Source organism: Artemia sp. Qi Xiang Cuo, chromosome 16, assembly GCF_049724085.1.
Source record: "Artemia sp. Qi Xiang Cuo chromosome 16, ASM4972408v1, whole genome shotgun sequence".
In the NCBI taxonomy this organism is placed as follows: Eukaryota; Metazoa; Arthropoda; class Branchiopoda; order Anostraca; family Artemiidae; genus Artemia; species Artemia sp. Qi Xiang Cuo.
The window spans coordinates 26,602,239-26,616,973 of record NC_142809.1 but is presented as its reverse complement, the minus strand read 5'-3'; the positions used below and the strand labels follow the sequence as shown (position 1 = coordinate 26,616,973).

Here is a 14,735-nt window from a genome sequence, read left to right as displayed (position 1 = left end):
CTGTTTGATAAACGTGTATAAATATTGCATTCACCTTTTACTTATATGGCGTAATAAGTGAAACTAATTAAAAAATTTTCAGCTATTTCTAGTTTTAATGAAAAAATTAAAATTATTGCTCAGATACCATAAATGTTTTTGCAGTAAACATAATAACTTTACTGATCCTGAACTAAGAACTAAAATAAATAAAGTAATTTTTTTTTCTACGAAAATAAAGCACAACGTTAAAGATATCCGTGAAAAGCATCCGTGCAAGATCACGGATGCGTGTTTTTTTTCCAGGGCTGATCGTATCGACCCAGTGGTCCTAGAATATCTGGGGCAGAGGCGCCATTTCAGCCAAACCTTAGGGTGGGCAAGCAATCGACGTGGGCCCCGAAGCAGGCTTGTATAAAAAAATTGCCTCTAGCTTTATCCGAAAAAAAACTGCCTTCCGCGGGAGTTACCGTAAAATTAAGGAAATGGTCTCAATTGCTTTGCCTTTCCTTCTCTCGCTCTTATGCCATAGGTTCGGAAAAGGCCAGATATCTGAAGGAAGTGGAAACGGTATGTGCGATGTTAAAAAAACAGCCGTTTGGGAATCTTCCACTTTTCCGAAACTATAACTTGACGAAAGCCGAACCTCTGTAGAAACTCACGCTTTGACTAAAGTATATTCTGTAGCCGAATTCTTCAGCTTGCTGCTTACAGTAAATACTTTAGTCCAAGTCGGAGTCACGCTCCGGCTACGACGATGCAAAACTTTGCTCGATCACGTATATTTACAAAATCAAAAAATACAACAAAATTTTGAAGCAGATCAGTGAACACAGGCAGCAAAGGGAACCGTCGTGGTTTCATCTTCGCAAAGTCGTTAACAAGCTGGCCGAAATCCAGGTTTTTAACTAAAACCTTCTTTGCAAAGATCAAAAGCAGGTGACTAAGACGATCATCTCATTCGGTCGGGCGCAGATATTTCGTCACTATTTCCAGTCCAAAAAACTAGAGTACATGTATGGATACCATGACAGGAAGTGTTGCAGCAATATGAAAAACTTTGATACTTTCTGAATAGGCCACTGGAAGTGTCTCGATATTATCGATGACGTCCATGAAGCTCTTCGGCTTTGCCTCCTCCTCGAGCAAAAACCGCTTGGCCATACCAGCTTGGGCCTCAAGAAGAATCTGGTCAATGTCAATTTCAGAATAAAGTTCAGAGAATTGCTTGAGGAGCCGTGCATCGATGAACTTGGTTGAGCTGAGGTTCAGAGCTTCGAGTGTACCGAGCAATGGAAGGTTATCTGTAAACCGTCTATCGAATTCCGCACTCAGACGATCTACAGTCTCCAGGTATTCTCTTTTAAGTTATTCCGCTAGAGTTGGAGCTCTATTGTCGGATTCAACAAAGTTTTTTCCTAACGTCGAAGTGGTCATGAATTCTTTCAGGTGTTTGATAATTTTTTGGGTTCTTCTAGGTCGTCCTTTCTGACCCGCAGAGGAGGATCCGGTCGCGGGTCCATTCACGTCAGGTACTTCAATTTCAAGACCTTCAGCAAACTCTTTTGCCTTCTCCAAAAGCGATGCAAATGAAGTGTCAGAGCGCAGTTTAGCTATTTCCTTCCTTGTTGCTTGAATCAAGGTACGGGACCTAGATATTAACAGATCAACTGCCTGCAGCTGCTCAGAAAGGGAGTTTGTTGTCCTCAGAATTGCTTCCATACAGAGCAACTGGAATATAACTGTGAAAGATTCCATTTTTCTCTGGAGCCCAGCTGCTTCTGCTCGAGCTTCACTATCAGCTCTCTCGCTGACTGCAGACAGTACAGCCAGAACATCATTCATATCGGAGTCTTATCTTCGATATTGATCGATACCAGTATGACCATCTTGTCGCAGCACTACTTTCTAATTTCAGGACTGGCAGTTGAGTAGCCTTTTGGGACTCGACAAAAAGCTAATGTCTGGTGTTGCTGTTGGAAATGAGCGTGTACAGATTTTGGACTAACGAAAAAATGAGCCAACAGTCCCAACACCTTCAACGCAGTTTGCAATGACCAAATTTAGTCTATGCTCATGGCAATGAATGTATATTGCTTTTGGTGCTTTCGCTCTCAGTCGCGCTTGAACACCAGAGAAGGGTCCGCTCATCACGCTTGCTCCGTTGTAGCACTGAGCAACACAACAGTTCCAGTCGAGACCAAGTTTCGCCGCTGTGTCGTGAATGAAGCTGGCTAACCTCTCAGCATCCAGGCTTTTCATATGGTAGCATCCTATTGGTCTTTCTCGTACTTTTCCCTCGTCGAAGTACCTCAGAAGAATGGCGAGCTGTTCTTTCTTCGAATTATCTTTTGTCTCATCGACAAGAACAGCAAAGTATTTGGCACGCTTAACTTCTTGCACTATTGTAGACCGAAGCCTAGATCCGATAACTGAAATTAGATCGTTCTGGTATTCGTGGGACGTATAGTGACCGTATCGTCTTTGTAGCTTGTTGAAAAGCGTGGGAGAATACTCGGCGAGAAGATTGCAAGTTTCGACGAAATGTCGTTTGTTTGCCGAAGATTCAGTCTCATCATGGCCGCGAAAGGCTGTACGCAGTCGCCCCAGTAGGGCCGTTACTTTCAGTAAAGCCTTTACGTGTTCCCTGTTTTCATTCATCTCTTTGTTCCTGTCCGTTGACAAAACAGATGCGATGGGTTGTATCTCCTTGGCTTGTATAGCTTTGAACTTCGTCCACGAAACTGACCTGTCCCTGTGGCGGTCACTTCTTGCATGCTCTTCTAGAACGCTTGAGATTTCCTTCCATCTTCTAACGCCAGTCTCGATGAAAGGCCTCGCCCCGTATCTCTGTCCGCGAAGGGTTGACGTGCCACCAAAATGTCTGCAACAGAAACAGAAAAGACGTTTTTAGATGGGATATTTTCTGGTGGGGGGATCAATGCAGGGGGTTACGTGGGACGATCTTTCCATGGAGGATTTGTCCTTGGGGGAAGGAATATTTCTATGAAAGGGGCGCCGGATTCCCTAGCAGTAAAATTAATATGCAAATTTCATTTTAATTATTCATGTACGGTGAGCCAACATCAAAGCTGCATTAATTCAAAAACATTCAGAAATTAAATAAAAAAAAACAAGTTTTTTTTTAACTGAAAGTAAGGAACGATATTAAAACTTAGAACGAAGAGAAATTATTCCATATATGAAAAGGGCTGTCCCATCCTCAAATATTTATATATATATATATATATATATATATATATATATATATATATATATATATATATATATATATATATATATATAATATATATGTATATATATATACAATTTGTCTAACTATACATCTGCATATTAGAGGGGCGGGGAGGTAAGTATAGCGAAATCGATTTCAAAGTTTGACAACTACCATTTTTGCATATTATAAAAATAGGAACTGTCTTACTAACATATCTCCTCTTCAATAGCCTCAATTTTAGGCTTATACTATATATATTACTTTATAGTATTATAAACTAAGTAAATATATATAGTATTTATGTATACTATATATATTTACTACTATATGTATATATTAGTACTTATCCATTATTCGGTACCCACCGCTATATACTGTATAAGGAAACCAGACATGGAGACCCGTCGGTAATTTTTTCGCAGTTCATATTATTGACATACGAATAAAGTAAACATATCACTCGATTTTTTTTTTATGCTCTTTCCAAATAGAAGAATCATTTTTGTCGGATATGAATTTTACCCCCACCCTTATTCTAATTCAGGGTATATATTTGCACATTAAGGGGGGCGTGTAAATTGTATTTCTGATGTAAATGGGAGGTAAGTTTAAACGTAACCCCCCCCCCACCCCCTAATGTGCAAATATATGCCCTGAATCAGTATATATAGGGGTGGGGGTAAAATTCATTTCCGACAAAAATGATTATTATATTTAGAAAGAACATAAAAAAGCATCGAGTGGTATGTTTACTTTATTCGTAAGTTAATAATATGATTTGCGAAAAATTTACCTATGCATAAATATATATATATATATATATATATATATATATATATATATATATATATATATATATATATATATATATATATATATATATATATATATATATATTCTGTTTTCTACTATTGGGCGTGAATGTCTCTTACTAGGTTGCTAGCTTTCGCTGCAACCCGCAAAATATTAAAAATAGATTAAAATACATTTAAAACTTGGTGAAACTTATATATTTAAGATCAGCAAAAAAAAATTTGATTCTTTCGATGTATCTATTGGTATAAAAATTCCGTTTTTTAGAGTTTTAGTTACTATTGAGTTACTATTAAGTCGCTCTTACTTATACAGTTCGTTACCACGGACTGTTTGATACCAAAAATAAATCTAATTCTAAATTTATGGTGTTTTTCTAGTTCGGATTGAAAAATTAAAAATTATTGCTCAGACATCATAAATATTTCTGCAGTTTGCAGTTAAATAAAAACAATTTTATTTAAAGGTTTTTGGAATTATTCTAGTTTCAGTTGAGGAATCATATTTTTCGTAAGTACCCCCCAAAAACTTCTGTATTTTACATAACTGAATCTACATACTTTTTATAATGGAAAAACCCTATTTTGATTTTTATATGCAGGACGATAATAAGAAAATTTTCTTCTACAGAGCTATAGAAAAATGCAGTTTTTCATAAAAAAAATAGGATTTCGTTTTTAAAATAATTTTTTCTAAATTATCAAAGGTTTTCAAATACCTCAATTCCTTTTCATATGAGCCATTAAACAGCTCTCTTTGATTTTCGATTGCCGAGCTAGCGGAGGCGAAAAAAAAAATAAAACGGAAAAACAAACTTGCTGTCGATGCGGAATATCGTGATTTCAGCCACTTTTCTTGATTTTCAAACCAATATATTTTCCTTGTTTTTCAAGCCAAGGGACAGTTAGTAATCCGATTTTTTCCCGGGGACTTTGTCTAACAGCCTCGAGCAACATTACGTTAGCTCGAAACCGTTAGTCCGCCCCTTGCGAACGAGGACGCGCCCACTAAGCATACATTCTTATCTTTAAGGGCCTTTATTTTAATTTTTTTATTTACTGTTTTTTTTGGTAACGCAAAAACAAGACAAGTATTTACATACAGTTAAAACTACAAACTGATTTTTTTGTTTTTGAGACAGCAAAAACAGTTAATGCAAAAAGAAGCCAAATACTAGAAGTAGTCTATATATTTTTTAGTTGTTTTTTTTTAGCTAAAAGTAAGGGCGAAGCGAACCAATATTATAGCCAATATCTATAAAACAAACTCCAGGCGACGATTTTTCTTCCCTGCAAAAATGTCGAAGACCTTGTCAGGGCAGATGTCAACGTCCCTATGGACTGCAAGGAGGGCTAAGCCACTCAGTCGTTCTTCTCTTGTTGAGTTTCTTAGCCAGGTTTTGAGCCTTCTGAGCGTTGAGAAACTTCTTTCCGGTGTAGCAGTGGTAACATGTAACGTCGCAAGAACAGCCAGAAGAAGAAAAGGATTTGGAAAAAAGGTGGCGTCGCATGCCTGAAGCGAAGACACAGCACAAGTAGGCCTCTCTGATGCCAGAACATTCTCCCACTTGATGCACCATAGCTTAATCTCTTGCTTCAGACAGTCTGGTTCCGGAAGAATATCACCATACAATTCAACCAATGACTCCAGGTTATATGCCTTCAGATCACAGAAACAATTTTGGCAGGAGAAAGGACGCTGAGATTTGACAGCAGTTTCTGGTGAAGCTCAAATCGTTGTTTCCGCTCGGAAGTAAAGTGGTTCAGGAAAGGAATAAAGAGCGAGGCTCTGTAGTGGTTGAGAAGATCTGGATCGTCTGCATGCATACTCCGGCCACTTCTCGTCCTTGGACAAGTCATCTTCAGTCCTAAGTCGCTGGCAAAACGTTGAGCTTCGTCGAAAAAAGACGTGAAAGCAGTAGCAGCATTTTCTTTGCATTTCCTTTGTTTTTGAAAGGACAGTTTCCACGTGGCAGCATGCAGCTGCCAAATCACTGTCAACTGACAGAAGATTGTTGTGCAGTGGAAGCATGAGGCAGAAAAGCTCTTTGACCACATGGAGACACAACAAATTACGACAGGTTCATTGTGTCCAGCAACTGCGCCGATTTTGCAGACGTTTCTGCATTTCTGTTCTCTTCAAGAGCTTCCAGGGATCGCAGGATTGGTCTGTAATGCTCAAGAAAACGCACGACTGAATTGTGGTGCTCTGTAATGCTCAAGAAAACGCACGACTGAATTATGGTGCTCCACCCATGTTGTTTCGCAAAGTCAGGTTAAGATATATATCCTTGAATCCGGTAGTATTTCGTTGATCTTCTCTTTTAAACTCTGTGTCCTGAGTGGGGAAGTTTGGTAAAAACTGCAGACTTGTGACAAGACATAGAAGAAATGCTTAAACGCAAGAATAGATTATACAGAAGAGATTACCAAGTTGAGACTGAGCGCACTAAAATGGAGGTAAAGTGCCTTCAGATACTTTTCACGTATAACGGCCTGGACACCCGCAAGTTACCCACTCATCGTTGCTGCACCATCATATCCCTGACCAGCCATTTTTTTAAGATTAAGACCAAGGCTTTCGAGAAACTGAAGGATTGATGAAGCCAGACCTTGCCCAGTCAAATCAGAAACTTGGTAAAACCAAGAAATTCCTCATTCAGGTTCCCTTTGAAAGTGTAGTTGACGCAAATAGACCGCTGCTCAGTTTTCAAAACTTCCGCCGTTTCATTGGCAATCACCGAAAAACTTGGACTTGCGTTTACTCTTTCCAAAATAGACTGCTGAAGAAGCTCCCCGGATGCGGCGGTAATACCATTCTGGATGATGGAAGAAAGATATGAGGCATTTCCGACCGCAGAAAGAAGATGGTTCTTCAGAACATCGTCACCGTGTCTCGCCCTCAGCCGCAGTAGTGCTCGGAAGTTGCCATCATTGTAAGAAGATTCTGGATGAGACCGAAATGGGGCCGGAATCGTTGGTATAGACAGTCTTTGCCATCTGTCTCTGACGAGAACAGAATGCACAATCTCCAAAAAGTAGCGATGTCATTTGTAAACGATGATAAAGACTAGGTTGGTGCAGGTGCGTCTTGTGTTGTAGTTGGTTACAGTTTGCGTGATTCAGAAGCTTCAACGATGGCTCCAGTGCACTCCAGATCCACAGGTGTAGATGAATGCTTCGCAGACATCCCGTTAACGCCACTGTCAGAAACATCCCTGGTCCACTTGGGCGTGAAAAACGACGTAATGTCACACTTCCTCTTCATGTTGGAAATCGTTCTTCTCCTATCCAAGTCCGAAATTGAACTGAACTGACAATCTTGCACCCTCCTCTTATAACATTGCCTCGAGTGCTCAATAATCTTAATATACTATGCAAGTTCAGGGGACCATAGGGTAACCTAATTGGCAATAAGGTAACCCCAATTTCACCTGACCTTGTATAATAAATTCGGATTAATGGGATAGTAAATTAGGAACGCAATTAGTAATTGCGTAAGCGATTGTACAACCGTTTATCCACAAAATGCAATAGGATTTAGTGTTGGAGCACATCTTTTTTTCCTGGTGAGGCTTTGTCTTTACAGGTATTTTTTAGACTAATTTTCGACTCGCCCAAAAATTTTGGTGGGGGCTCAAAACCGGGTAACACCCCTCCCCCCCCCCCCCGGAATACGGACCTGAGGTCTGCAGACTCTTGCAGACTGGTGTCTCAGTTTAAATGCCCACTGTAAGTTTGCCGAAAGTCGTGGGAGTTTTCCCAGTTTTCTTCAGTGTTACTGGTTTGACCTAGAGTGTTGTTAACCGCCTGATTTCTAGGTATAAATTCAGCAATATAATTTGGTACTTGCCAAGTATTATTAATATCCAGTCTTTTTAACTTCCTGCTACCTTGTGGTCCGAACTGGTTTCTTGTATTGTATGTTGGCCCTTCCTTTTATATTCTATGCCAACAATCTGATGCATAGTGATTCAGTTTTCCACAGTAATACCAACGAAATCTTTTTTCTGTATTGTCCGATAGTTTCCTGGCTTTTACGGGGTCTATAGTTACTTCTATATATCTGAGACCTATCCTTGTTGATTCTACTAATATCTGTATGATTTGGCGGTGGGTTGTCTTAGTTTTTGTTGTTCCAGACCGCAAAGGACTCAAGTCTGTGGAATCAGTCGCCTAATTCCACAGAAGATGGCCTTTGGCCCCCTTTGCGCTGTTTTGGTTCACAATCTGTGTCCTCAGATCTCACACGCTTTTGCCGTCTTCCATAGTCTGCGTTAATTTTTTTTTCTCTGCCATTTACTGAAATCTGATCAAAATTTTTCATAGTTTTATCAATTTTTACCTCAATTTAAACCCAGGTAATAGCCTTCTCCAGATTTTCAGGCTTCCGTGATGATATTAGTCTTACAGCCTTAGATTAGTTTTTTTTTGGCAACCCTTGTGCAAAGGTATTCAATTATACTTTTTGTATTATCTCATCTCTTCCGCTTTTACCCAATTGTAAGCATACAGAACGACAAATCATGTCCACATATTCCTGAAGACTGGTTGAGCCGCTAAACCTAACTACCTCAGTTTTTAGCCTTTCAGAAAGGCTCTCTATGAACCTGGTTTTGAAAGATTCAATTAGAGTGTCAATGTCCTTTATCTCTTTTTCTCTAATTGACTCAAAATATTGTAGCACACGTCCCCTTAATCAGGCTGTTACTCATTGTTTTTTTACTTTACCGTCAAGTTTTTCCGTTAAATTGTCAAAAATTCTTAATTTTTGGATGAATTCATCGACTTCGGAAGCTCCTGCTTATTCTGGTATAACTTTTGCAATTTCAAGTACTGTTCTTAGGAAGTCATTTTGCTTTCTGGTAAGGTCATTTTTTTTTTTTTAATCTACCACCTTATTTGGTCTTCTCGACCCAGTCTTCTGGAGGCCACCAGATGTAGTAAGGTAAATTGGTCGTTGTAAAGTGGGTGTTAATCATGCTCTTGGAAGAGGTATTGGTTACTACCTTAAGGGTGACTAATATTTGGGTAGTGTTTCCTTAGGGTTGGCCTGATTAATTAAATGAGACGTGCCTACTTGTATAGATGAGAAGCTTAAATAACGTTATAGAGAGGCGGGGTATGAATATGATTACTTTTATTTAATTCTAAGCAGACAAAGGAACAGGACTTAAGCTCAAAAGGTTGTAACTAGTACATTAAATATATAAAAAAAACACTTAGCACTTGCTATACCAAAAGATCCAAAATCCAGTCGTGATAAAAATAGTTCAAAGATTACGACTGCATTATCGCAAAACAGGGCATATATATACAGGGTATATAAAATAAGGAAGTGAGTATTACAAAATTTCGTATCTCCACACCAACTCCATTAGCTCTTAGTTCGATAGTCAATTTCAAAACCCGTTTTCTCGGTGAAAATGTTTATTTCCATACTTTTTCATAATTTATAATTTGTATTTTTGCATTACTTTATTTGGTTTTATTAAAATGAATTTCTGAACCCTATATGCCTTTAGCTTGAATACATAACCCAAATAAAATAATGCAAAAATACAAATTATAAATTATGAAAAAGTATGGAAATAAACATTTTCACCGAGAAAATGGGTTTTGAAATTGACTTTCAAAGGGAACCTGAATGAGGACTTCCTTGGTTTTACCAAGTTTCTGATTTGACTGGGCAAGGTCTTGCTTCATCAATCCTTCAATTTCTCGAAAGTCTTGGTCTTAATCTTTACAAAATGGCTGGTCAGGGATATGATGGTGCAGCAGCGATGAGTGGGCATATTACGGGTGTCCAGGTTGTTATACGTGAAAAGTATCTGAAGGCACTTTACGTCCATTGTAGTGCGCTCAGTCTCAACTTGGTAATCTCTTCTGTATGATCTATTCTGGCGTTTAAGCATTTCTTCGATGTCTTGCCACAAGTCTGCAGTTTTTACCATACTTCCCCACTCAGGACACAGAGTTTAAAAGAGAAGATCAACGAAATACTACCGGATTCAAGGATATATATCTTTACCTGACTTTGCGAAACAAGATGGGTGGAGCACCACAATTCAGTCGTGCGTTTTCTTGAGCATTACAGACCAATCCTGCGATCCCTGGAAGCTCTTGAAGAGAACAGAGATGCAGAAACGTCTGCAAAAGCGGCGAAGTTGCTGGACACAATGAACCTGTCGCAATTTGTTGTGTCTCCATGTGGTCAAAGAGCTTTTCTGCCTTATGCTTCCATTGTGCAACACTCTTCAGTCAGTTGACAGTGATTTGGCAGATGCATGCAGCCACGTGGAAACTGTCCTTTCAAAAACAAAGGAAATGCAAGGAAATGCTGCTACTGCTTTCACGTCTTTTTTCGACGAAGCTCAACGTTTTGCCAGCGACTTAGGGCTGAAGATGACTTGTCCAAGGACGAGAAGTGGCCGGAGTATGCATGCAGACGATCCAGGTCTTCTCAACCACTACAGAACCTCACTCTTTATTCCTTTCCTGAACCACTTCACTTCCGAGCGGAAACAACGATTTGAGCTTCACCAGAAACTGCTGTCAAATCTCAGTGTCCTTTCTGCTGCCAAAATTGATTCGGTGATCTGAAGGCATATAATCTGGAGTCATTGGTTGAATTGTATGGCGATATTCTGTAAACTTTGGAAATAGGTTTTTCTTGGTGAAAACCAATAACTAAAATTCTAAGTATATGTCAAGAGAGAGATGAGGCTGGTGAAGGGGCGGACAAAAGTCGACCAAAGGACTATCGGATAACCGGTACAGAACATCCCGAGAAAGGAAGGTCTGAGCGGTTAACGGGTTCAGAGGATCCTGGGACAGGAAGCTCTGAGCTCCCATGGGCGAAGAAAGAGTTAGCTATTGGATTGATAAACCTTAAAAACCCTGCAGGTTTTGTGCCATGAAGAATAGTCGACAGGGCGGAAAAGAGCGTGCCAGGAGTCGACAAGGCGGAAAAGAGTTCCGTGCCAGAGAGAAAAATAGTCGACAGGGCGGAAAAGAGTTCTGTGCCAGAAGTCGACAGGGCGGAAACGAGTTCCGTGCCAGAGAGAAAAATAGTCGACAGGGCGGAAAAGAGTTTCGTGCCAGAAGTCGACAGGGCGGAAAAGAGCTCCGTGCCAGGGGGAGTGACAGATAACAATTTTGTGTCTTAGCTGTTGGATATATTTTTATGGCATATTTCTAAAAGAAAGTTTTCTTTGTTTTTATCTACTAGGAGGCGTTGGCAAGGACAAAGGGTACCCTATAACAGCTAAAATAGTCTTGTCAAGTGTCCTAGTAGATTTGGCAATAAAACTTGCTCATGATAAGAGAACAAGAAACAAATCTCCAGGTTATTATAAAGTATTGAAACAATTATAGAGATAAGTAGAGTAAGGTGATTATAGAGATTAGTATGTTATTGCAGTATAAACGGTGTTGGGAATTGATGTCAAGTCAAAATGAGGATGTAGCTAGTTTTTATGATGATTAACTGGACAGGATAAATGCTTTCTTTGAAATAGGAAAAATAGAAAGATAAAAATGACAAGCCAATGATGTGTGACCAACCTGACCAACCAAATGATGTATTTACTTCCTTTTGATATCTTATAAATAGTAAAAGAACCGAATAATTCGGAAAAAGAAAGAATTAAAGCTTTGGGTAAAAGGAAAGTAAAGGAAAATCTCATTGTGTTTCAGTTGAAGATTATCATTTTTCTTTAAGTGTTCCGTTCAAATTAAAATTCCTTTAAAAAGATATTCTAACGATGTGTAAATTTTCCTGTTAGGTGTAGGTGTGCGATTTTATGCGAACTCAGCAGGACAATATAAAGTGAAATGAAAGTGCCAATTGGGAGAATATTTTCTTGTGTGTTGTTGATTCAGTTTTAGTGTCATTATTTTATTTTTTGTTATTTTTAAGTGTACCTTTGTTTGTGGATATAAAATATTTTAAAAAAAAAAAAAAAAAAAAAAGATTTTGAAAACCCCGGGTAAAATATTTAAACTTTGGAAATAGGTTTTTCTTGGTTAAAATAAATAATTAAAATTCTAAGTATATGTCAAAAGGTTCATTTCCTAGTTAAAATCCCATTTCCTTGATAACTAAATTAATTCTGAATATTTGCTGTAATTCCTGGAAGTTGACAGATTAAAATAGAACAGTTCTGTCAAATGCCCGGATGTGTATCTGCATATTGTGCTGAATATAAGTTACCAATTTAGATTATTTGAGTCAGTTCGAATTCTGTATCTGTCCTCGCCATATGTACATTCACTGTATTATATGTACAAATTAACATTTATGCTCTAAACATAAACTATGTGATGGTTAGAGACTCTAGACATCATCCACCGGTAGAACCTAGATAATAGGCCAACGCTACCATAAGACTCCACAGAGAAGCCACACTTTGCAGAGAAGTAGACAATTTACAGAGAGGTGAACGCGGAGACTTTTACAATTCTTCCGGAACCAGACTGTCTGAAGCAAGAGATTGAGCTATGGCGCATCAAGTGGGAGAATTTTCTGGTATCAAAGAGGCCTACTTGTGCTGTGTCTTCGCTTCAGGCATGCGAAGCCACCTTTTATTAGATTTTATTATTAGAGCTAGGTGAAACCTAGATACTGAAATCGTTGGGTTAGGCTCCACCCGCCTCGTCGGGTTGAGACCACTCTTATACTGGAGTGTTTGATTAGGAATAATGTCTTGTCAAGAGGCACTTGGTCAGCAGATAAAATCTGCCGCATCCCGAACGAACTCCAATCACCTCCCAACTCCCCCCCCGGCAAAAAATATTTTTTTTATACTTGCAGTTAAACTTGATCTTTAATATTTTAATTGTTTTAGGTCGGTTCAACTGTAATGGACTTTGTCAATGTTCTAGTCACCAAGTACAAAGCCCCGAGAACGAATCAAGATAGTAATATTAAAGTGGAACTGGATGGAACTAGAAGAAGCATAGAAAAAATTTTACAAGGTTTGTTCTCTGCATTTTACAACCACTTTAGGCAAACTTTGAAACGTCATTTTTTAAGATAAAGTCAGCCGCTTCGGCCATCCAGCATCGGATTTCTTGTCAGCAACAGATTTGAAAGTCCTATAGTTTATTCTTGAGATTTCTTTTCAGTGTATTTTATATGAATAATCATCCATAAAGAGGCACTTTTCTTGTCATAAGACTGACCTTATTTGTTGACTTCTATAAATTTTGTGTCATATTTTGCTGTCAAGTAGTTTCTTCATGTTACTATTCTGAAATTTAATTTATTCATTCTTGAAGAATATTCAAGAAAATCGATAATAAAATATTGATCTCTAAGATGCGAAATATTTTGAGGAACCCAGGAACCCTGTTCATGAAACCTTAAGTTCAGTTTGGAATGATTACCCGATTTACTTTGTATCTTTTGTTTTTTTTTGTTTTTTTTTACTTCGGCTATGGAGATTTAAAGGATAAAGTTCAACCACCCAAAGTGTGGTGGCCAAACACCTTATTGGCCGTACAAAGATTGTTTACTGTTGCTTTTATTCAGGATTCTCAACTTATAATTGATTATACAGTACTTACGATTGTTTTAATTTTATTAAAAACTAAAAGAAAAGATTTCTTTATTCCATTCCAAATTTCTTTTTTTTTTATTTTAAATCCATAAATAAGTGACTTCAATAAAAAGAAATCCGCTAAAATTTGCATATTTTTTACCTACACCTTGTCAGTAGCCAACGGATCAAAGGATATTAGAATAAGTAATGTTAGTACGTGTTTATCAGTCACTGAAAAATGGTTCGAAATTGTTATATTCGTAATTGCGAAAACAGAAAGAAACTTGGTGAGCCGGCGAAGCGGTTTGCAACTGTCCCATCTCACAGGTATGATTTAATTTATATACAAATTATGACTTAATCTATTATTTATATAGTGGACTTAACTGATTGGCCTGTGTAGGATTTCTAAAAATGGGGGAGGGGGGTTGATGAAATTTTTTGAAAATAAGGAAATTTATAGTGCTAACTTCTAATCAATACTGCAACAGGGAAATAGCCGAAATTTCATAGTGGAGAGGGGTCCACGAAGTGGCAGGAGTATTTGAAATTTGCCACAAAATGGTTTACCACAAAGGGGCAACCTAACAGTTTTAGCAAAGATTATCTATTAGGTTTCACAATAGTCTGAGGTTTTAAATAGTAATATTGTGCCATGGGGCATAAAAACTTTTTTTTATTATTTTATTTTTATTGGCAAGGAAAAATGTTCCCTTTAATTTCCATTTATTTTATTTTTCTTTTAATTTTCATTTAATTTTTCCTCGTTTATGCTCTTTTTTGGGGGCCATAGAAATGTCAATCAAATTTTGGTAGAGGATCTTTGTTTTTCTTCTAATAACTGATGGAATAGATGTGATGGTTTTTTTTCACGTCGTGGTATTTATTTTCTCAGATTGTAGTTCGTGTGTGACTTGGAAAAGGCTAATTACATGTTTTATCGGATAGCCGAGATAAGAGCTAGTTTCAGTGTGCATAAAAGTTTTGGTTTGAAATTCTTAGACCTTTCCTCAACTTTAAAGAATAACACCTCTGTTTGAAAATCTTTGCACTTTGTGAATTTAAATAGCGATAAGGGTTCCTGATTGAGACCAATTTTTGGACTTGAGACCAACACACACATTTTTGTCGATATTCTTATTATTTTCTCATATAATTGTT

At 38.0% G+C, this 14,735-nt stretch overlaps 1 protein-coding gene across 2 annotated transcripts in view; it reads left to right on the top strand.

Annotated features, from left to right (window-relative positions):
- Kap3 (kinesin associated protein 3) overlaps positions 1–14,735 on the top strand; it is a 288,557-nt gene that overhangs the window by 166,515 nt on the left and 107,307 nt on the right. For both annotated transcript variants that reach the window (XM_089102282.1, XM_089102281.1), the window contains exon 6: positions 12,879–13,008. In XM_089102282.1, the coding sequence (XP_088958408.1) occupies positions 12,879–13,008 (130 nt within the window). The remainder of the gene's footprint in view (positions 1–12,878; positions 13,009–14,735) is intronic.